The 23,622-nt window shown below is 39.8% G+C and overlaps 1 protein-coding gene across 3 annotated transcripts in view; it reads left to right on the top strand.

Moving 5' to 3' along the window:
- Window positions 1-879: 879 nt before the first annotated feature.
- PTPN12 (protein tyrosine phosphatase non-receptor type 12) overlaps window positions 880-23,622 on the top strand; it is a 77,242-nt gene continuing 54,499 nt past the window's right edge. The window contains exon 1 of one of the 3 annotated variants that reach the window (XM_065049161.1): window positions 880-945. Coding sequence is in view for 2 of the 3 variants with exons in the window: in XM_065049160.1 (XP_064905232.1) it covers window positions 1,222-1,320 (99 nt within the window). In the remaining variant the exon portion in view is untranslated. The other 2 variants (XM_065049160.1, XM_065049159.1) reach the window with 2 other exon arrangements.

The raw sequence follows: 23,622 nt of genomic DNA on the forward strand, positions 1-23,622 counted from the left end.
GGTGCCAGCAGACACCCCGCTGCAGGGCTGAGGGACGGGGGGACCCGGATGGGGTACCCGGGGGGTCCCTGTTCCTGTCAGGCCGTGTCCCCCGAGCCCTGCCCGGCTGACAGCGAAACCCAACCCCCAGCCCTTCCAGCATCACCGGACAGCACTTCCGCCTTTCATCCTCGCGTGCGGACGGTTTTAGTAGGTGCATATATATATATATACATATATATATACACACACGTGAGGAGCGGTCTCCGGACAGGAGCCCGCTCCGGCCCGCCCGCCATCTTTCCGCCGCCCGGTGTTTACCACAGCGGCGCCGCCCGCGGCCCGGCCCCGCGGGGAGCCCTTCGCCCCGGCGGGGCACGGCCACCACAGGGGACCCCTCCGGGCACTTTCCACGGCTTCGGGCTCCCCACCCGGGGAGAAACCCTTTTCCTTCAGGCGTTTCAGCCGGACGCTTCGTGAGGAGGCGACGATCCCCACCCCGCAGCCCTTCCCCGCCGCGGGCCCTCGAGCGCGGGGGACGCAGCGCTGGCGCGACTACATGTCCCGGCATGCGACAGCGCCGGCCGCTGCCTCCCGGTCCCGGAGCTGTGGGCACACACCTCCGCCCCATTGTACTCCAGCCAGAGGAAACCACACTTGGCTCCGCTCAGCCTCCCCTCCCCCCCCGCCATTCCAAGTGGTCCCTTCCAGAGCTCCACTCGGCGCCCTTCGGAAGGTCCCATCCGTGGGAAACGGGAGGGGCTAGCAGGACGGGGCGAGGCGAACAACGCAACCAAGTTCTCCCTCGAGGCTGGGCTAGCCGGTGATGAGCGTGCGCGGTCACCAATAGAACGAGGCAGCCGTTAGAGGGACCAATGGGGGGGAAGCGAATGCCGGGGCGGTTCCCGAGGGGGCGGGTATACGGAACGCCGGAGGAGCGGGAGCCGCGCCTGCGCGGGGGAGGAGGTGGGGACTTCGTCGTGTCCCAGTGTCGGCAGCGGCGTCCAGGGAGGGTCGGGCGGAGGGAGGGGAGGATGGAGCGGGCGGCTGAGCGGCCGTGAGCGAGGTGGGGAGCCGCGCCGCGCTTGCAGGCCGCGGGGCAGGCCTGGGAGCTGGGAGAAGAGAGGCGAGGCAGGGAGAAGGCAGCCGGGTGACGGGCTGGTGCGGCGGAGGGGGCTCAGGCGGACAGCGGCCGGGGCTGGGGCTCGGGCTCCCGCTCCGCAGGGCGGCCGGCGGGGCAGGATGAGCCAGGAGGAGATCCTGAGGAAATTCATTAAGCGAGTCCAGGCCATGAAGGACACGGACCACAATGGGGAGGACAACTTCGCCAGCGACTTCATGGTGAGGGGCGGCGGCGGGGGGGCGGGCAGGGCTCTCGCTTCCCCTCGGGGCGGGGGACGGGGGGTCCCACCGGGGTGCCCGGCTTGTCCCCGCAGCCCCTTCCCCATCCCTCTGCGGGCGCCGGTGGAAGCGTCGCTTCCCTGTGAGTGACCCGCTATTGTGTCGCCCCGAAGCTCCCCCGTGCCCCCCGCCACTTTTTGAGCTGGGCGTTGCGGGGGGAAGGTGGCCGCCTTAATTTACCCTTCTTCCTGCCCCCACCCCCCCAGGGAAGGTTTGTCACCGCAGCCCCCTGCCCCTCCTCTGCTCCTGGGGTAGGTGATCGGCTCTTGCAAAATTCAACGGGAGCCTCCCCCCACCCCCCTTCCTTCCCTGAGCAGATAAAGGGACAGGCGTCTCGGGGAGGGCTCTTGGCGCTTCCTCTCCCTTGCAGCCCCTTTTCTCGCGGGGTTGCCATGTATAGTGTCATCTGGGGATAATCGGGCTCTCCTCCCCTCCTTCCCCCTTTATCTGCCCCTGTAGCCGCCTGCTTGAGATTGCTCTTCTTTCTCAGGAGATGTGTTAAATGTATTGAATAGTCCTTGGAGGAATATTCATCTGCCCTTCCCTAACATCTCCCTTCGCTCCCCATCCCCCATCGCAGCCCTGCCCGGATCCCTCGTCCTTTCTTCCTTCCAGATCAGTTCACCGGCAGCCTTTGGTTAACGGGTGTGCTCGGGGGAAGAATTTATTGGAGAATTAGCGCTTTTCCTGGTTTATTTCAGCTGTTTAATCGGGCTGTTAAAATGTTTGAGGGGAATCATCTTTTGAATAGACGGTCAGAGCTGTGAACAATAATTTCGATTGGGCAGATGTTGCTGGCGCTTTTCAATATTGTTTCAACACTTAATGTCAAAATACAGATTGACCCACAGAAGAGCTGGAGAGGAGCGTGTTAGTGACCTCCATATACGTCGATCTTTGTAGTTTGTTTTATTATCTGGCGCTATTTGGGATTAAAACCATATTGTTAGCCCTTAAAGCTGTCAGGCTCTACTAGTGGTCTGGGAACAAAAAAAAAAAAAAAAAAAAAAAAAGAAAAAAAATCTCAATGTAAATGTCGCATCGGAGATTGTCTGAAATGCGGGGAGGAGGCCGCGGATGTTGCGCAAGGCGGAGGCGCTTTGGGAGCCCTGGCAGGTCCAGGGGTGGAAGAGGAAACGGAGTGGACTTTGGGAAGTAACGAGTTCATCCAGGGTGGGGTGGGAGCCCGTGGGAAATCAGCCGTGCTCTTTGGGCAGGATTTTTGGAAATGCTGAAAGTATGTACGCTGCCGAAACATCTGAGCATGTGGAAAAGGAAGAGAGAAGTATGTAAAATGAAGAATGGTGTTGGAGTGGTAGGGCGCTTCAGATGTTTCACTGAATAAATTCAGTGCATGAGAATTTAGAGGTTAAATATGTTGTCCGAACCCTTTCATTAAGTGATAGGTTTAGTAGTATAATTGCTATTAAACACAAGTTGGCACTTTCTCTTGTACTGATGAGTCTGTCTTGTTCATGTAAACTGCATGTACTTTACAGAAAGGATGGCCTAGACTAGTGGAAAATGCAGGCTTTTTTTAGCAGCCTTTATGTGAAATACGTAGATATTACATCTCCTAACCCCTGTCTAGCATTTAATATCTGATAAATAGCCTAATGTTTTAGCTTTTTTGAGGTCAAATTGTTTTGTCATCCTTTCATCTAAGTAGTAGCACCGCTGTATGGAAAAATAGCTTTTGTTTAATTTTCTCTATTTGACAGCATATTGTTTCTATTGCTTTCAACTGTATAGTCAGTAAGCTTCCCCATTGCTTTCACAGAGCAGCAAGGAAAGAGGATGCTGCTAAAGGAGAGGGGAAAATAGGATTGTAGAAACTAATTGGCAAGGCATTTCAGGGGAAAGATGTCCCTAAAACAGTGTTAAATGCTTTGGAAAGAATTGCATTCAAAATTTCTTTTGTTCTCTTAACACTTTCTATTTCAAACTTTCATATTTGATTTTTGCATAATAAATTATAGGAAAACCAGGAAATTAGGATACTAACCTTTGGCCTTAATAGTCACATTAGTCTCAATATACACCTCCGTGTACTGAAGCAGATGGAGATTAGTGACAAGAGTTGTAATAACCGATTTTTTTTTATTCACTATGAACATGTTGGGATTTTTTTTTTTTTTAACAGAACTATGCTTAGATAATCTTTCAAATAACTGAAAATGGAGACGAAAAGAGAGGTCAAGGGGGTGAAAAGCTTTAGTATTCTGCTTTCTTCAAGATTTGGTAGAGATTGGAGGGGGCGGAAGTTGTATTTTCTTATTTAAGTGCAGGATGTGCTGTTGCTGCTAGGCAGTGGCAAATTTGTGGAATAGGAATTGCTGTTACTCATCGCTTCATTTCCAAGTCAAAATGGAATCTAAAAATAGGAATAGAATAGTGGGTGAATGCAACTGAAAACAATTCTTTATTTTCAAATCTTTTTTGCCTTGAATGTGTTGAGTAATAGTGTTACAGAATAGGCCTGAGTGGATGAATTAAAGGTACTTGATAGACAGATGCCAGGGAGTGCTAGAAGACGGTAGAGAAGCTAATTATGCACAGGTAGACTGATTAGTCTGGCTGGAGGTTACTGAAATTCCATAGTATCGATGACCATGACTGCTATTTAATAATGCCATTGATATACCTGAAAACATGTTTCACTTGGAAGGTGGAAAATTGTGTTTGTTTTTTTTTGTGGTTTTTTTTTTTTTTAATTTTTTTTTTATTTCTTCCTCCCCTCCAATTTACAAGACAAATTGTGTAATTTGGGCACCAATGGCAAGTTGGTTACTGGAAATCAGATGTATTTAATTTAAATTATTTTGCACTAGAAAGGAGGTGTTATTATACTACTAAACCTATCACTTAATGAAAGGGTTCGGACAAAGTATTTAACCTCTAAATTCTCATGCAGAGGTGCTTGATTCAGGGAAACAGATTTTGAAGCGCCCTATCGCTCCAACACTGTTCTTCATTTTACGTACTTCTCTCTTCAGTACTATGGGTGTGCACAATTAAGTTTAAATGAAGCAGATAGTTTGAGAATAGTATAGGCTTGCCTGTGTGTTTTGCCAAGAAGCATGTATTTGTGGATGTAGGGGCAAGTGAGCTTTTTCTGCAAATAATGCAGGTTAGGATTTTACTAGTATGGTTATAACACATCCAAGGGTATACTTTTTCCTGGTTTTCTGCTGACATTGCTATTGGGCAAAAGGAGGCAAGTATAGATTACTTGCTCTTGGTGTTTCTTGTTGTATGAATTCAACCAGCCTGGTCTAGATGCTGATTTTTCTATAATTAACATGTGTCTTACATCAAACAGGGTTTGGAAGTCAAAGCTCAATATGGAGGTGAAGAAAACAGTTTTTCTAGATGCTAGCATTTAGAAAGATCTTAATATGTATTTTTTTTTGCTGATTTTTCATTTAATTTATCCACAACTAACACATTTTTGTGTTCTTATACAATAATCTCAACAAAGGCATTCTAATATTTTGTTTCTATTGTTTGTCTGATGTGGATTGCCATTATTATAGAACTGGAATATGAATGGTATAAAACTTTACCTTAAAAAAAAATTCAGATGTTATGCTTCAAATGTTTTGTGGTATATGACAGTCTTGCTTAATCTTTTGGTTTATATCTCTGGCCAATCTGTTGTCACGGAACACGGAGAATGGGTGAAATTATTTGTGGTTTTTGTAGTGGGTGCTCTGTAAGGCACCCTCAGCTGTTGTCTAGAGATAGTGGTGTCAAAATGATCCCTAGATCATTGCTTTAAATAATACTGATTTTAAACAAATTTAGAAGCAGTTACTAAGTACCTACATCTGGTCTCAGATGTTCTTACACCTTTCATTCAAGAGGATGCTGGTAACTCAAACAACTGAATATTGTCTATCTGTGTTCTGTTCATCTAAGCTGAAACTCTTAGGTTTGGACATAGTATAGAACTTGATGTGCTGTTTTATAAAGAGCAGCAGTGGGTTTGAATGCGTCATTGCTTTGAAACCAGCAAAAGATGGTTTCTCTTGATGGTTTTATTTTCAGAATTAAGTACTTCTGTGTCATTGTTTCGTGAAAATCCTATTTAAGAAAAGGGGAAGTGGAATGTGCTTGACCGCTAAGGTGATCACATAGAGTGCTACGCCAGATGTTATAAAACTTGCCTTCCCTGCCTTTTTCCAGGAAAGTGCATCTTTTCTAAAATGCTTAAGGCTACTAAAATGAATTAGAAATCTAGACTACTCTAAATCACTGAAGACTACTAAAATATATAGCGAAAGTCCATGTCCTAATGCCAATTGTGAAGTTGATTTTCTAATTCCTGTACACTCTGAAATAGAATTAAAGATATCACAAATACTATACTCAACCATAGCACTTGGGAAACACCCTTCTTCAAAGCTCATCTCTATATTAATGTGCATTTGTGTAAGCCTTTCTTATTCAAATACCATTATGCACCTCTTGAGTATCTGTGAAGATATTTTTCAGATTTATAAGGCAAACATAATCTGGGAATTTAGCGAGGAAAGATAAGAGAATTATATCTCTTTGTATTATTATTTTTAAGTTTAAAAAACACCCACCTATATAGATTTTTTTTGAGATATTTTCTAATATTTATTTTATGAGTTTCATGCTTGTAGCACATAGTTTGAAACATGAACTCTCAATTTATGCTCTATTTGATGTGTGGCAAAATACATACTGTTTTTTAAAGAGCAATAATTTCTGTTTGTTAAGGTTAAACTAGGAAAAAGCTTTGATAGAATCAACTAGATGGAAAATCTTATAAACTGGAGGCTTTTAAATGAACATCAACAGTTTTGGGCGCTTCTCTTCCCTGAAATGTGACAGAAAGAGTGATTGCCTTGGAGAAAATGACCCATAAGTGTGTTGTACAGCTGGTCTGTTATAAGCAGCTCTGCTATTACAGATGCGTTAGTAGGTCACAGACAACTGTCACTTGAGATACGCTTTGAGCCTTTTTATAATTTCAGAGCAAAAATGGGTTTGTTTCTATTTATCTTCCATATTATGCTTTGAGTGTTAATGTATTTTTGGAGTTTTATGGCAGTAAGTTTTGTTTGCTCAGTGTCTAAAGACAGCAGTATGTAAGTACTGTTCTTATGGAGTATAGACGTGTGTACCGATTTTGCTGAATGCTATAGAATTGTTCAGGAGGAGCAAATGGCAATCTTGACCTTGCACCTCATGGCATACTACACACACTCCAAGTGATTTAAATAGCATGTCAAATACATACTGTGTTTTTATTCTCATTTTGGTCCTACAGTGCCTTTTGCCGTGTATACATATATACAGAGGCATAGATAGATAGATAGATACCAAAATACCTATACGCAGATGTCTCGTGACCGTAGTTCATCAACCCTAGACCCTAATCTGTAGATCTACATACATGTGGAGATATATGCATATATAGGTATATATCTGTATGTATGTCTATATACTACTCTGCAGATGTGTGACTGCTGTAGTAAGAATTTATTGGTTTGGAGTGTACACAATTTACCTTGAAACTGCAATAGGTTCAGGGTATTTTTCCTTGATGTTATTATAGCTAAATAAAAGTTATCAGCTCTGCAAGCAGAGAACGGTTAATATGAGTATCTGCTTCTCCAGTGTGTATACATTTGTTAATAGTAAGTGCGACAAAAGTCTGAGGCTTTTAAATTAATCTCAAAGTCATTATTTTGTAATAAACAGAAATCCTGTTTGATTTTCTTCACTGTTAAGATTCTTGGATTTTGTGTTGCGTGCTACTGCAGTTATACTGTAATACACTTACTACACAGGATATTTTGACATTGGGAAAATAGTAATATACTTGTTAGTGTTGCAAAACGGTGAAACTGTAGTACCTTGAGTATACCTTTGTAGAACTGAAATGAGAAGCTAGATGATGTTTTTCTCCTTGGTCTTATAAAACAGCTGTCGTTTAGGGAGAGGCATCAGTGTTAAAGGTCAGATGTGGAGCTAAGTAAAGCGTAAGTTATTTGCTAGAGCAAAAGCTCTTAGTGCCATTAGGAAGTGCGGTGTTTGCATCCTGGCATTTGCGTCCTGGTGTTTTCCTGGGGCTGTTGTACTCCACAATAGCTGCAGTTAAGCCAGTGCAGGCTTGGATAGTTCAGCTGTGTACATTTGCCCTAAATGAAGCATGGATATGCATTTTTATTTCTGTTAACTAGCACGTGAATGTTACAAAGAGATTAAGCTCTTTGTTTTCCTGCTTCATCTGGCAAAAAACCACTTGCCAATATAAACTTAACTCATGAATTTTTTGTTCAAATTTGAATGATCAGAATGTATTTCTGGAAGGAGAACACTCTGGTATGTCTGTAGGGTTTTCAATTCAGAACTGGAAGCTCCAGAGAGCAGCTGTATTGCTTGCGTGCTGCCTGGAGTCCCTTGACATCTTCAAGGAACAAAACTGTGTCCAGTCCCACCACTGCTGAGACTGTGCAAGTACAAAGCCTGTAGCTTTGCTAGGGAAGCTGAGGGTGCCACAGCAAAGTATGGCAAGGGTTGCAAATGGATAAGAGCGCAGTGAAGTCTGTCAGACTTTAGGACCATAATTCTGGGTTGGGAACTGTTGTTTTAAAGTATTGTCGGATTCTGATGTCAGGACATTGCAGTCACTGCAAGGTTTGCATAGCAAAGTTAGTGATTCTGAGGGCCTCGTTTTAGCCACCCTTTTGCCATCAGCTTTGGAATGAAAAAATTCTTACACAGCTAAAAAGATAAGTGGAGAAATAAGTTTCCCAAAAGGTACCAGATAAATAGAGGTATAAATGGATGACCTAGTTTGGTTGACCTGATTTTCTTCCTATCTATCCTCCTACTTTTAATTTCTTTAAAAGGTAATTTTATTCGTGGGAATCAATTTGTGAGAAGACTTAAAGGCAATATTGCCCTAATGGAAGTGTCTTGTGAGAAAAGCCTACAAGAATTGAATTATTGCTGTAAAATGTAGCAAGCTGATGTAACCAGATACTTCTATGGGGGAAAATACCTAGCTCTAAGAGGACTGAAGCTGAGAGTGATTCCTTGTGGGCTAGATGTGTCATTAGGAACAAAAGCAAGTAAGGATACATATTTCATTCATATTTCTAGAAGGAAGCATCAGTAATTTTGAAGGAAATCCTACCATGATGCTTTTGACAGTTCATATTTTAAATTTCTTTTACTTCTGAGCTCTCTTCAGTAGAAATGTTTGAATTGCTTAATGATATGAATGTGCCAAGGGCAACTACATTAGTAGACTGAAAGTTGTAAGTGCTGTATGGATCGGTTTGCTTTTTCGATTTTTAATCTGCTATCGTTTTTAAGTGTTCATAAGCTTATCCTTATAATTTAGGTTCCTGTCTCTAAGGAAGGACTATACTCTTATGTTTTCCAGGTTGGAGAGTAGGCCTTGATTCTTAAATGTTATTGTAATATATGAGTTTTAAGTGTATTATCTTAGCTGCGAGTTTTGTTGTCCGAAGTCATGGGTTGGAAAGCATCAGTCTCTAAGGGGAAATTAACTTAGTTAAAACCACATTGCTTTAAAGAACATATGCACTACTTTAATCTTTTTATTTACTTGTAATACAGAAATTGTTGATTTGAAACAAACTTCTTTTATGTTAACTTGCTTCTTATGTAGTCCTGTAATTTCTAGCTGGTTTTGTTTATTTTTCAGAGGTCAGAGTACATTGGTGTCCTCTTGAACAGCTTTGCATTTTGCTGCATTTGTCTGTCTTGTCATTCTTAATTCCCCATGTGGATGACATCTGCTTTTTGTTTTTTGTCTAAAACCGCACAGATGTTTTGTCCTCTGTGATCACAGGAAGAACAGCTTCTACGTGGATCAGTGAGACCGAGAGCGGTGTGGTTCTGGAGAGGGCGATGTCCACCTTTTGGCTGTGCAGCTGGGCTACAGTGGGTACATGGGGCCAAGACTTTTTGTTGACAGTTAATAATGGACAATCAATGGAAGGCTGAAAAGAATGTGGTATCTGAGCAGCGTTGTCTCATTTTCCTGCTTTTGTTGAGGCTGAACTGCTAGCACTGCTTCTGTCATTGCTGTCTTTTGTACCTGCTATCATGTCAATGTCATGGATGAAAAGTCTACTTCTTGTGCTGAGCGGGGTGGCTGCAGCTGTTTAGATGAGATTGTAGTTCATGCAGGTTCTGGCTGGACTTTAGAGCCTAGTAGGCATGATTCCTAGCTACATGCCACATTGGAGAGTTTTAGAGGCCTCTTATTTCATATTGTTTTCCTTTTTTTCATTACTTTTTTAAATAGATGTGGTCTTTCATGTATGTTAGTATGACATTATTCTTATTCCTCTGTTAGTTCTTGGAGGACACTGCTATCTTTGAACAATTGGGTTCCTAATTCAAAGGATGCTATACAGGTTTCCTGTCTTTTAAGTGTTGAAGGGACTTGCTAGTGTAGATTGTGTGTCATGTTGAAATGACTGATTGCTGTGGGAACTGCACAGCTCTTAGAAAGCCTTAATGGTGTTCTACTCTGTCCTAAATGTTTTGCTTCTTGTTGACCGTGTTTGGCTCTCTAATGTATAACCCTGTGGTGGAACAGTCTCTTTTTTTTCCTCAAGGCACTCAGTGTTCTGGTAGCATATATGGTGCTTGGGTATAGCCTTCCACTTAGATTTTATTACTAGATTAGTTGTTCAGTATTTGCACAGTCTTACTGCATAAAACGGAGAAATTAATTAACATAGAAGCAGAACAAAGAAAAACAAGTGATACGAATAGTGCACTGCACTTATACTGGGCATATGTTGGGTTTGTAAGCTGATGACTAGCTGCTCTGTGAGCAAAATCGATCATAAGGGTGCCTGAGTGGTAAATGTATTATGTTCTGCATTTTTGCGGTGCATAGCTTTTTTTTTTAACAGCTTTTTCATGTGTAGAAAATAAGTCTCAAGTCTTGCAGTATTTTTCTACTTGAATTTTTGCTTTCCTGTATAGGAAGCAAGATCACAAGTGGAAGCTACACTTTCATTATTAGTTAATCTCTCATGTATATTCCGATAATTTTAGCAAATAGGTAATTGTTAATTGAAATGAATACAGTTGCCCAATAGGAGTACTCAAGGGAATAATTTAGCTCAAAATAAAGCTGGAAAATGAAACACTATTCTGGAGGGAAGGGTATATGTAGGTTAGTTTAACTCTTTCAAAAACCTGAGAATTCTTGCAGAAATGAATTAGTTATAAATTGCCTATAGGGCAGCACTCCTGTTGCACCAGCTGTTACAGAAAGGAAATAATCTCTTAGAAGATGCTGTCAAATACTTAAAATATTCTGGCTAGAGTCACAATATCCAAGACTTCCATTTTTAGTAGTATAGGTGGTTACACAAAGCTATGTTGATTTTTATTATGACCAAACTAAAAGGTAACACTAATTTTAACTCATTTCCTGTGAGGTTACATAAATATAACTGTGTGTAAATGTTAATGGACAAATAAGGAACTTTATTTAAATATTAATGCATAAAAATGACAACGATTTTAACCAGGTGGAAGGATCTTGGGAAGTACTTCAGGCACTAACTGGAATTTATTTTAATAAAGAAATGTATTGTTTTATAAATTTTATTTTTCTATTACTTCTACCTCAAGGAGAATTTCTTCCAGGAGGAAGAAATGTAATTTGACTTTGTTTCCCTTATCGTCTTTTTGCTATAAAGCTGGATGGGAGCTTTGTACTCAAAGCTTTGGACAGGAATCAGTTTTTCAAACTGAAGGTTCTGAAGTAGGTTGTCATTAGGCTGAATGTTAAGCCATGTAGTCGCTCACAAATCAGTCATAACCTTTTATATTTTCCTTATGAAGAGAAGAACATTTCCAAAGGCTGTTCCACAGAACTGCTGTTGGAATTGTCCTGATATTCTGTAGTAACATTGTACCAGTTGCTTCTTCAACTGGTGCCAGGGATTTTCTTAATATTTTGATTTAGATGATGAAATTTGAGCTACTTTTTTTTTTTCTGTTACAGTGAAAGTAGAACCTGCAAATTATTCAAATTATTTAGGATTTAAATTTTTTATTTTTGTTGTTTTGAACAGAACGGGTAGAAACTTGAATATGTGAAACTGTGGCAGAGAGGAACCTAGTTGTATTTCTGACAAATTACAGAGATCTATAGCCTGTTAATAAATGATTCAAATTGAAAGACCAATAACTGACAAAACATGTGTATCCTAAAGTCAGTAAGCTGCTGCCATAAATCCGTGTATAAACTGTGATTTCCTAAAGGGAAATAATATTTACTTCTAAAATGCTAGCTTATTCCGTTAGTAATTCTAATATGGAATAGCCTGAGTGAGCATTTGCATTTGGTAATTTATACATTATTAAACATAGAGCATTTTTTGGTGCAAAGCTGTAGCAACATACCTTTCTGGCACAGCATTTAAAAAAGCATTAGCACTGTTTAAGTTGATGGTTGTGTGAAAACGAAGCCAGCATCCTGTTTGTACAGTCTTATAGCATACATAATGGGCTTCCCTTCCTGTATTCATAATAAAAATAGAAGAAATATTCAGTGTCTGGTAAAGTAAGGCAGTATGACCATCCAGTGAAGAAAGCATGTGTATATAAAAGCCTCAGTGATGATATTTTTAGCTCTTAGGGATGAAGATAACTTCCAGACATATTAAGTGTGCATCAGGCCAGGATGTGTTTAGAAGTGAGAAAAGCAGCAGTGGACTAGGAAGAGACTTCAGTGCAGGGCTATAATTAAGTAGTGAAGTGACTTATTTCTAGAGAGACTGCACCTTTCAACTAAACATGACCATGATTTTAGTCAGGTAAAGGATCTTGTACAGCATGTCTGGGAGTCACTGGAATTTGCTTTAGGAAATAAACACCAAAATTAGTTCGTTCTATTCCTACATTTCAGTGCCATGTTCTTTAGATGTTACTTTCTACTTTAAAACCTCCAAACTTGGTCCTGAAGTCGGGAGTTTCCTGAATCATGTACTGGTTGTGTGGATTTTCAGGGGTTATTCCTTGCAAGCTATTATAAGAGAAGTGCTAATAACACAGCAGGCAATATTTACTGATAAGATTTGTATTGTTACTTCTTTCCTTTCCCTCTTAACAGATTCTTCCTAGTGTGGTACTGGAATTTAGCACTGACGGGCAACAACTGGGGATGCGAGATATTCTGTTGGTGGGAATGTAGCTTGCCAATTTCATATGCTCTGACTGAAGAGTTTTTTGGGGTAGAGATGACAACTTTCTCTCCTTCCTGTGGTAGGTCAGCTTAATGGGTATATGATTGTCATATTATGTGGAAAGTTAAGTATGTAATTCATAAACTGGGCTTGAGAAGACTTTGAGAAGAAAGTTGGGCAGCTTTGCTTGTCTAAAGTTTATTGTAATGTTTAAGGCTATTTCAAATGCCACAGAGGAGGGATTTTTGCAGAAGATGGAAGAAACGCTCTCTCATGTAGGCTTCCTTCTGCATTCATATTGCTGTTGGACTTGTCTTTAGCTCGTTGGATCCAGCTTCTGGACAGACATTGGAGAAGCAAGACGCCCTTGAGGAATTCTGTGTCAGCTGGTGGTTGAATCATCCTTGCAAAGTGTGTGTTTTTTCACTGGGCACTGTACCTCTGTCAGTTCTTATGCAAATTACAACATGTATTTTTTTAATTCCAACACATATTGACTCTGATTTATCTTGGATATTTTATTTTGCTTCTGTTGTGTTTTTTTTTTTTTCCTCCTTTCTTCCCTCACCTTCTGTCCTTGTGTTACCTTATTGCTGTACTGCTAGGATGATTTTGTTACTTTTTTACACCATCAGTTGTTTCTGTTTTTGAAGACAGAGGTGATTGCACAATTAATGGAAAACTGTGTGAACAAGTTAAATATCTTCAGCTCTGTCTTTGTCTTGCTTTTAGACTGGAAGCTCTTAGAAATACACATTGACTTCATACAGCTTCTTATGGGTTTAATGAACCGAAAGCAAATTATTATTTATAGTGTAGCTGGGTACCCTTTTAAGCTGTGCAAGCATTGATTGATTTCATCATTGATTGGGTTATAATAAGAGAGAAGGTATATGGGTGAATTTTTTTGTTTTATTTTAATAAAATGGTTGAAGTAGAACTAGCTGGTCTATTTGAGTCTGGTTTTAAATACAGAACATTTCCTTGGTTTTATTTTTTTATTAGAGTTAAGTTTGAAAATGTTAATAACAACATAATAAACATTTTTTTAATAAGTAGAAGTGAGTTAGCTCTGGACAGTGGGGCAAGAAGCCCGGGAAGCAGGACAATGAGACTTAACCAGGCTGGTTGAAACAAACCGCAGTGATTGGAAGGGTTTTCCGAAAGCTGTGTTGAATGTAACAGGCTGTGTTCTCTGCATGTCTGGAAGATGGGCTTTTTAAAGTCACTTTGGAAATAGTCTTTGCAAGAATCATCGTGCATGCAGTTCCTTATGAATTCTCAGGTTATGGTTTGTTCATTTCACCAGGATTAATATTGATATTAATAATTAATATTTAATTATTAATACTGATACTGGACCAGGTAATATTGCTTATGGATCCCTCTCCTCAAAAGACTAATTGTAGTCTTGAACTATCATCTAAGCTTGGTAATTATGGAGATTCTTGGAGATCAAAGGCTAATCTGAGCACCTTGAAATAAGAGTTGAGTCCCGACAGCTACAAGAGATGTAGTCAGCATTCAGAGCAGCAGTGCAGCTTGCACATAATGTACTGTTCACCATAACGCATCTATAAGAAGCACTTGCGTCCCGATAAGACATTGTGATACTTCACTGCTCCTGTGAATGGATTCACTCTGGCTGTAGAGTATGTTTTTCTGTATTTTGCATTTTAAAGCCAGGATTTAGCAATCCTGTATGTCTCATCCTATTACTTGTCATGCAGTTGCTGTCTCTTTAGAACAAACGTGTATTGCTGTCTGGGCTTATTAGCATTAATAGCTGCTCTGGTTACCCAATGGAATACGTGATGCATAATGCCAGCAAGTGGGAATGAGAAGAAGGATTAAAGAGGGCATTGCTGCTGCTCCTTAAAGTCAAACTGCAGCAGACATTGGGGTTGAGGTTTAAACTATGAAAACAGAGATCTTTTGAAGCTATTGATTTTGTTTGGAATGCTGCTGCTTCCATCAAGGGAAAATAAGATTGAGAAATTTTGTGTCTTGCTTATAGTGTGCATAAGTAGTTCTCCTAGTAAGTGTGGGGAGTCCTGATATTTGGAAAGGGTCTTTGTTTCTCCCCAGTCCAAACTGCACGCAATATCTAGCCTGTTTTCTAGCTAGAAATATTGCAATAGGCAGTCTTCTATATCTGTCAGAATTTAGAAGGTGGGTTTTTTTTTAGTTCTTACTAAAGGCATATCTGTTTCCATGCTGAAAAGCAGGTCACATAGTTTTTGCGGCTGTAAGCAGTGGTACAACCTGTTAAGTTGTTCAGTGCGATGTGCCCTTGCTTTCCAAGTTTGTTGTGTGGTGTTTGTTTTTGTTTGTTTGTGGGTTTTTTTGTTTTGTTTTGTATTAAAAAAAAATCCACAGTTGGCTTACTTTCAGTATTTCCCATCTTAGGTTGTAAAAGTTTAGATTCCATTCTTTCTTATCTAGTCTTTCCCAAGAGTGGCTTGATAGGTCTAAGGAAGTAACTTTGGTAATGCAACTTGCTTCATTTGTGGTATTTCATCTACTTATTTTGTCATTCTGAAGAGCCATGACTAGCAGGTTCGCAAACTTAAATTTCCATTGTATAAAAGTGTAATTAAGTGTTGATTCTCCAATTTTATTTGTAAGTTCTATACTCAGTAAGATGCTATAAAGTGCAATTGTTCTTGAGGTGGGTAAAAACCATTTTGATAGAGAAGGAAGCAGTGAAGAATAAAAGTTAGGAGGAAGCTATTCAAAAACAGGAGTTTCTTTGTGGAGATTACATTGCATTTTAGTGAGCTAAAACAGGAAGGTATTCATAGCTTATTTGCGTGCAGGTTAGCAGCCTGCTCTTCTCTCTGTGGGTTATCTATGTTGAGCAATATACTGACTTGAAAGAGACAGTGAAAATGTGGAAGTTGTGTTTGTGCCAGGAGCTGCCACCAGTATTTTACGGTCGGACAAGGCCTGACTGGTGGGCTCTGCAGGCTTTGTGATGCCTCCTCTGGGGCATCCACAGTTGGAGGGTCTCACCAAGTCACCTTGGTGATATGTGGCTTTGCTGAAATGGTTTCTGGTTTTCTGGAGTTGGAATCCGACTTTGACCACAAGTGTAGTATTTTCTCAGAATTTTAAAAATGTGTCTGTAAATACAGAGAGGAGGAATACTTCAGTTGGTGTTGAGCAACTTTCCTGTTCCTAGATGGGCAAGTGTGGACTGCAGCCAGTGGGACTTGCAAGTTACTATACAGATGTTTGCTCTGATATGAGGAAGGAATGGCAGTAGAGGAGCCTAGTGGCTTAGAAAATGAAATTAAACATAATTGGAATAATAGGCTAAGAGATGGAAAACTCTTAATATTGGTGCAATGGTTAAGTGATTGATATGTAAAGTCTCAATATATCAATAGCTCTTGTCATTTATGTTAACTCTTACCTCCAGTATAGCAAAAACAATCCAGCTCCCCTTTGTCTGTAGGGGAGGGTATGAAACTCTGTCCTGGGGGTAGCTCATTGTACCAGAAGTTGAATAGTTGTACATTGATAAAGAAACACGGCTCACACCCAACTTAAAATATCCCAAAGCCATAGAAGTAGGAAACCCCTCTATCTGTATCTTACAATAATGTAGACCATCTTCCTGAATTCCATTTGTTAGCTTCTATAACATACGATGTAAAGTATGAATATAAATTTATGTACTTATGGTTACAGCTAGAAGAAAACTCTTTTAAAATCACTGGTATGCCATAGGGTTGTGTCCAAAGTGGTTACTTGCTTTTCCTTAGAAGATGGAAAGACCTAGAATCTAGTTTTGCTGCTTTATTATATTTTTGCTGATTTCTTAATGTGAGAAACTTGTTATTTCCAGCAATGCCACTAATCCATTAGCATTTGTAACTTAGATGGTTTTGATGGTATCTAAATATTTAAGTACATCATTAATAATTACTAAATCAGAATTAATAAACTCCTAAAGAAGTATTGCTTTGTAAAGGCTACTTTTATGCTGAGGTGATGGGCTTGTTAGTTGAGCCTGGTGAATTACTTGGATATTAATAATTTTAATTGTGGTCTTTGGAAGAAAGGAGTGATATGAATGAGATTGTCTTGTGCTGACTGGGAAGGACCTTGAAATGTTACGAACATTTTTAGTTTTATATTTTTAGTGGTGTTAAAATTAGAATCTGCCACATGTGATACAATAGGTGTATTCAAGATGAGTAGGTGAGTCTACAGGCCAGTTCTGTTGGTGCTGAGTGCACCTGTCTTTGACTGGCCCATAGCGTCAGCATGGTGGGATGAAGATATGGTGTAAATAAGACTTACGGGAAATGTTGCTAGGGTTGGAATTTAGCCAGGATGCTCCCCTTCTTGCCTTTCTTGCTGTTAAAGGACCACTTATTCATTAAAATTATCAAAACAATTACCTTGGAAAGAGATGGACCAGCAGGTACAGTGTTCTTGTAGTGCATATATGGACAAGGGAAGAAAAACCTGGAGTTATTTCCATATTGAGGGCAGTTTGAGATTTCTTTGGTTTCACAGCATAAGAGCCAAAGGGTGAAACTGAGACTTGCTCAGAGAAATAGGAGCTGAGTAGAAGACAGACAGCTCCTTAAAAATAACTTGATTATAGAAGAATGAACAGTTAAAGTGATCAGAACTACAATTGTGGTGTTTGTGACAAAGCCATAACATGAATGAGATTGTATTGTGCTGCCTGGAAAGATAAAAAATAATCCACTGTACATGGTGTAATTGGTATATCTTTAACTGGGGAGGAAGATGAATGGATACATTTTAGGATCATATGATACTTCATGGTTTCTTCAGAATATAAAAAATAGTGTAATGTCTCAAATCAAATGTACGTCTAGTCTAATACTTTATTCTGACTGGTGTATACTGAGAGAAGGTAAGGAATGGAGCAGAGCCAGCTTCCCGATTTCCCTCAGGGGCAGGTTGTGAGCAGAAGCTCCCAGGCTGGGGACCATAGGACAGCAGGACCCAGCAGGGCTGCACCTGCCGTGTTTAAACAGGCACTCTGCTGCTTGCAAGTGATTTACTTTTTTAGCTCTGTATAATTTCTTTTCAGTCAACTTCCTTTTTTTTTTTTTTTAAGTTCCTATTTCTAAAGGAAAAAGTTGTGGTGTGTGTTTGGTGGTGTTTTTTTTAGCCTTTTCCTGTCTGGCGAGGACACCAGGTATAAGTATGCTGTAACCATAGGTGGTTCTTTGGGAGCTGTGTCTTTAGCCAGGTCCTGTGGTTGCTCACATCTTCAAGGTGCTTTTTTTTCTGGTGGATGGAGTGAGAGAGTTCTCTCGCAAATTGATCTGCTATCTTTAAAAAGAAAGAAATCTGTATTCGTGCACCGTACAAAATTCTTAATTTCTTACCTCACAGCTTTATAACCTTCCCAATCTCCTCCACAAGAACCACCAGGTTTCTTGTGCATGCTACCACTAGGGTGATGGCTTCCTTGATAATGAGTCTTCTAGAATCCTGGGCACATTAAACGATATTATAGAAACTTAGCTTGATTTTTCTCTCCTTCCTCTTGATTGTCTATCTGCTTTTGTAATGTATGATGCTGCTGCCCCTCTGGCATGACCTTGCCTGTCAGTCCCCCATAATTTATAGGGTGACATTAGTTTTCCAGTATGTGGTCCTGCCATCAAGTTTAATATTCCTTTTATATCAGTATTTTCCTTTTAGACTCAAATTTAGACACCCCTGAAGTGGTCAGGCAGTTGGATGTGATGATTGTGTAGGTCCCTTCCAACTGAAATATTCTATTCTAATTTAACCTAATACCTAGATTTTGTACAGGTGAATAGAATCACCTACCCATTCCTTCCTGCCATAAGCACTTAATGTGCCTGAACTTTGACTTCTGCTCTGTCCTTTATTTAGGGTGTGGTGTATTCATGCCTATCACAGAGAATTTCACGCTGTGCTATAGTAATTCACTCTGTTGTTTCTGAGTCTATGCCTCTTTAGGCCTGATTCAATTTTGGTAGTGGTAGAGCCCATTCTTGTCTTGTATTTTTTGTATCTTCCGCCCCCCCTCCCAAAAAAAAAACAACAAAACAAACAAAAAACAGAGTTGTGTTTTGGGGTGTTTTAGCAAATAGGAAGCAGAATTACCTTTATCTTGCAGCTTTTTTATCACCCATTTTCAGCATGCCTTAATATCTAGTGACCAGTGTGCTGTACTTTTAATCAGTGAAGTTGCATGGAACAGCTCTCGGTCTTTAGCCTCTTACCTGACCTGGTAAACTTTGTATATTTATGTATTTATGTTCTGTTTGGTATCCACAAATGTTACCGTTGCTGGCTGCTTCGTTTGTGGCCAAGGTGATACCCAGGGATGCTTTATAAGAGTTTCCTCCTTTCAGTTGTCCTGATCACCAAGGTCTATAAGCTGTCACCTTCTCCTGGGGACCCAAAAAGCTTCATCCCTGCCCAAGAGGACACTGACATCTAGTGGGCGGGTTCCACAGGCACAAGACAAGCAAACTGCTGCTTTATGGCCGTCTTGCTTCTGGACTCTTACTTCAGTTTTGCTTTAATTTGGATCCTCAGCATTGTTTGGAAAAAGGCAGGGAAAAAGAAAAGCATAGCCGTTTTTTTGTAATGTGTTCAGGGGTTTAAGGATTAAAGGCTGTGCAGTCCACCTAGTTGTGTTTTTTTGGTGGCGGGGCTGGATTGTTTTTTCCCAGTCAAGTTCCCTGCATGTGAGCAGCAGATGTTTATAATGAAATTATTTAAGCTATTACATTGCCCAGTTGTCCTCCCAGTGTGTGAAGAAGATAGTTGCCTGTGTAGCTTAGCAAGAAGAGGCAGATATTCCAGCTCCTCAAGTGCTGCCTCTGAGTTGCTTCAGTTCTGCGACTGGCCTCTCAATGAAACGCAAAGCCTGCTAATAACATGTGGTTGTGTTGCTCTGCAGCTTGTCTCAGACATCTGTTAGTTTAACTGGGAACCTAGTAACAGGAAAAGTTTTAACAAAAACACCATTTTTCCGGGAACCGTGCTTAGAAATCAAACTTTCTGAAAATGTTCATCAAAACATTAGTACTGCTTTAAAGACAAAAATTGACATTTCAGTTGAATTAGTAAAATCCAGGTTTATGGAAGAAAACAAACACTGCATAGAACTTGATAATCTAGTAGTTAAGCATGGCATGTTCTGCAGTCAGAGGTAGTTGCTGTGGACTGAGCCTGTCATTGTGCCTGTGAGCAGTTCACACCATCGCTGCAGGTGGGTTGATATCTGAGGGTTTTAGTCATTTGGCACTAGTGCTTGTTAAACAACATTGTACTGGTTTGGATTTATTCATCAACTATTAACTTCCTTAATTAGCTTAAAACAAAATATAATTTCAAGGCATTCAAATTATGTCTTAAAGTCAAAAGAAGCCCTTTGGGCCCTGTTTAATGGTGGAAGAGTCCCAGAAAGTGTAGACTGACTGTGCTTAGAACGAGGGTGTTAGACCTAAATGTTTTGTGGCCTTTAAAAAGGACAATATTGTTTCCTTGTCCAAAGAAAACATTGAATTTTTCACTGGAAGATGTGAAGATTGAGTGTTTGCTGGTATTCTTTGGTTACAGAGGAAGTATCCTTAAGTAAAACCGACTACCACAACCAAAAACATTAACATAAAAAAGAATTCATGTTTTATATGAAATACCAGAAAACAAAATGTGAAGGCTACTAACACTTTTTGTGCTGAAGGGCACTTAAGCAATGCAAGCAATAGATAAAATAGTATATGAATGTTTCTGTCTTCAGTAATTTCAAATTGAATCAGTTTTATTACTATCAGACTATGCAGAAAAATAAGAATGTATAGTCCATGAAAAATCACAGGGTCAACTGACCCCCATATTTTAATTAAGAAGGAAGAAAAATAGCTTTCATCTCCTCTTGGCTGTTGATAATTTGTTGTCTAATCTCTAGAAATATTCCAGCATGTGGGACTTACTACTGAATACAGCCCATTTATCAGTAAATATCCTGTGTCTTTATTTCCTCCTTTTGTGTCAGTTTCTAGAATACAACTTTATTTGGCATTTTTTAAACTTATGTTTTTTTCCTATTACGCTGAGAATCTGCCTGTTTGCTTTATGTAGTGTTCTCATCTTCCCCTCTTACTGATTATTGTCTAGCTTGGTCATCTACTGCTTGTTAACGTGTTCTGCTTTCCATGAGAAGTCACAAAGGAAAATGCCTGATTGGTTTTGAGAAACTCTGCTGGTGAAATCCCTTCAGTCAGATGTTTGGGTTTTTTTCAATATTTTTCCTTGTAAAAACAAACTGAAGTGTCTCTGTCTTGCCTGAATTCTTGTAAAATTTCACATACTCTTCTTTTGAATTGGCACCATACCAAATACTTGTTTGAAGCTCAGATTAGAACAGCTTCCTTTCTCAAGAAAGGAAGTGGAGTCTCATTGCTGTGTCACTTATTCCACATGCATGAGAATTGTAGATAATGATCTTGAGGCTGCATCTGAAGGTATTCCCATGTCTTTCTGAAACATCTGGAAGTATATCTGTCATCCAGAACCTGGGGGTGTTGAATAAAGCTGTTTGTATTTCAGATAGAGAAAAACTTAATGATGGTTTGCTATTGTTTACCAAACAGACTGCCTACTTCTACACTCTGGATTGTAAATATTCAGCTTTTTAAAGTGCTGACAGTTGAGGGCTATTTAAAATGTATCAGCAGCTTGATTGACAAGGCACTTGCCTGAACTGTTTTACCAGTTGACTTTAACTTTTTATTTGTTGAAATTTGGCACTGGAGAAGGACTGTATTTTGCAAAGGAGCTGTGCAACAAACATTGCCTGCAGGGTACGAACATCAATGAGAGGCTCATTTAGAAACCTTTATGTGATTGAGTGTATACTTCACATGACAAACATTTCTCTTCAAAACAGAAGAATTTCAGAAGTAATTACATTATAAATATAATAAAGGCAACCTACAAACTGTTTGGAAATTGAAGTTTGACTTGCAGCTTTGCTGTACAAAAGGCAATAAAATCTATTTAAAGGCTTTTTTTGTTTGAAGTATCAGAGATTGAGGTTCTTAGCGCTGGTTTTAAAAGAGGACAAACAATATGGTTTTTACTTGACCCTTTATTTTGATGCAAGCTTTTATGAGTCTTAAGAATTTAAAATTTCCTGTAAAACCTTCATAATTTAAGAAGGTTAAACTTCAAATGATTTCATTAAAACTATTTCAATTGACTTTTTAGTAACTTCACAGTAGTATTTTTCTCTCTGGGTCTTCTAATGAAATTAATATAGGGCTGCGGAAGAGGCAACTACTTCTTTCTTTTGCTAGTCATTTTTGGGTTTGCATTGCCTGAGAATACCTGTGGTTAAGGTTACCATGGAACTTTGTGTTAATGCTATGTCAGACAATATATTTGAAATTGTTATATTTGAGAAAAATCACAGCCTCTTCCTTTTTTTTGAAGGAACTCACTGAACAAATTGAGGAAACTAAAACATTTTCTATACGAGTGATAGTACTGTGAGGTAGCAGGAACTGCTGTGTGTATGACTATGTTACTGTTGCAGAAGAGAATTCTATCCAATATAGCATGTGTGGAGAAGGCTTAGGGATTTATTGAATGCAGCAGAAACAAATGTAAGTGGTAGAGTTTATACTACTTGGGCATTTAGCAGTGTTACTTCCAACTCTTGAATGTTCAGCTGTTAAAACAAAAAGCTTAATGGAGAAACATGTTTGTTAGGCAAAAATTGACAGATACTACAAAGATAGACAATTATGACATGAAATTCCTTTATCTATCCATAAGTATTGCATGGGTTATTAGCTGGGGTTGTTACAGTTGAAGTCTTAGTACAAGTTTGTATCTTTAATGAGGCTACTTCTTTCTGGCTTTTAAAATGCTATTGAACATAATCATAAATGGCCTCTTTATAACTAGCACATTCCTTGGCTTCCAGACGCAGCCTCAAAGAAGGGGTGAAAATAGTTGTAAGCATGTTTTCTCCAGTTAATAGAAAACTATTTTCTATTTGATAGCTTCTCTTTCCCTTTACATTCCCTTAAATATTCCTTGTGTATGTTATTGCATAGAAGTACTGATTCAGTGCTTGTCAAAACTTTTCTTTCTTGTATTTGTCTGGAAATGTTTTAGATTATGGGTTTTTGGAGGGGCAATAGTCATTAAAACCTTGTGGGTGTTCTGCTTGTCAATTGTGAACTTATGTAGCTATATTAGCAGTATCCTGATCTTGTCTGTTATATGTTACTGAAGGTCTGTACAGATACTGTATTTCTCTACAAGTTTCAAGCCTGGTTTTGAAGGAAGGAAAGAAAAAAAGACTTAAGGTGAAAGATAAAACTGTTGTCTTTTTTTGATGGTTTGCATGTCCAACATCAGCATATTTAACCTTGAACTCATGTTGTCACATAGCAATTCAACTGTATGCTAAAGGATGTCACGTAACTGAAGGGAACAGCACCTTGGAGTTGTAGACATGTTGCAGTAAGGTAATTTGGACCCAAACACAGATCTCGGTTGCCATGTTTCTTGACTGCACAAACAGCTCTGCTTTTTGCCTAGAGCAGTTGTTGGGCTCCAGCTTTTCAGCTTAAAGTTGTTCTCAGTGAAAGTCTTACAGGGCAGGATTTGTTTCAGATAAATCGGCAAGGCAGAGCTTTTAAAAAGCCTTTGTGCCTTCTTGGAAGACAGCACATAACAGCTCTAGCAGAATGATTTCTGGGAGGTGCAGATTTATTAAAAGGCTCTTCTGCGCAGCTTTGGTATTGGGGACCAGCAGGTAGGAAATTCTCCTTCTGTTGGAGGGAAAGCTCAGGGTTTCCTGTTTCAGTTGTGGTGCGTTTTTTTTCTACCTAGTATGAATTAGGCCAAAAACAAACACTGACCTCAGGGAAATGTGTTCCAAGGCATGGGAAAAGAGGAAGAGTTTTGCTTCTTGTGGAGGAAGAGGGAGAAGAACTTGAGGATTTATTCTTTTTTGAGT

This window comes from Columba livia, chromosome 1, assembly GCF_036013475.1.
Source record: "Columba livia isolate bColLiv1 breed racing homer chromosome 1, bColLiv1.pat.W.v2, whole genome shotgun sequence".
Classification (NCBI taxonomy): domain Eukaryota; kingdom Metazoa; phylum Chordata; class Aves; order Columbiformes; family Columbidae; genus Columba; species Columba livia.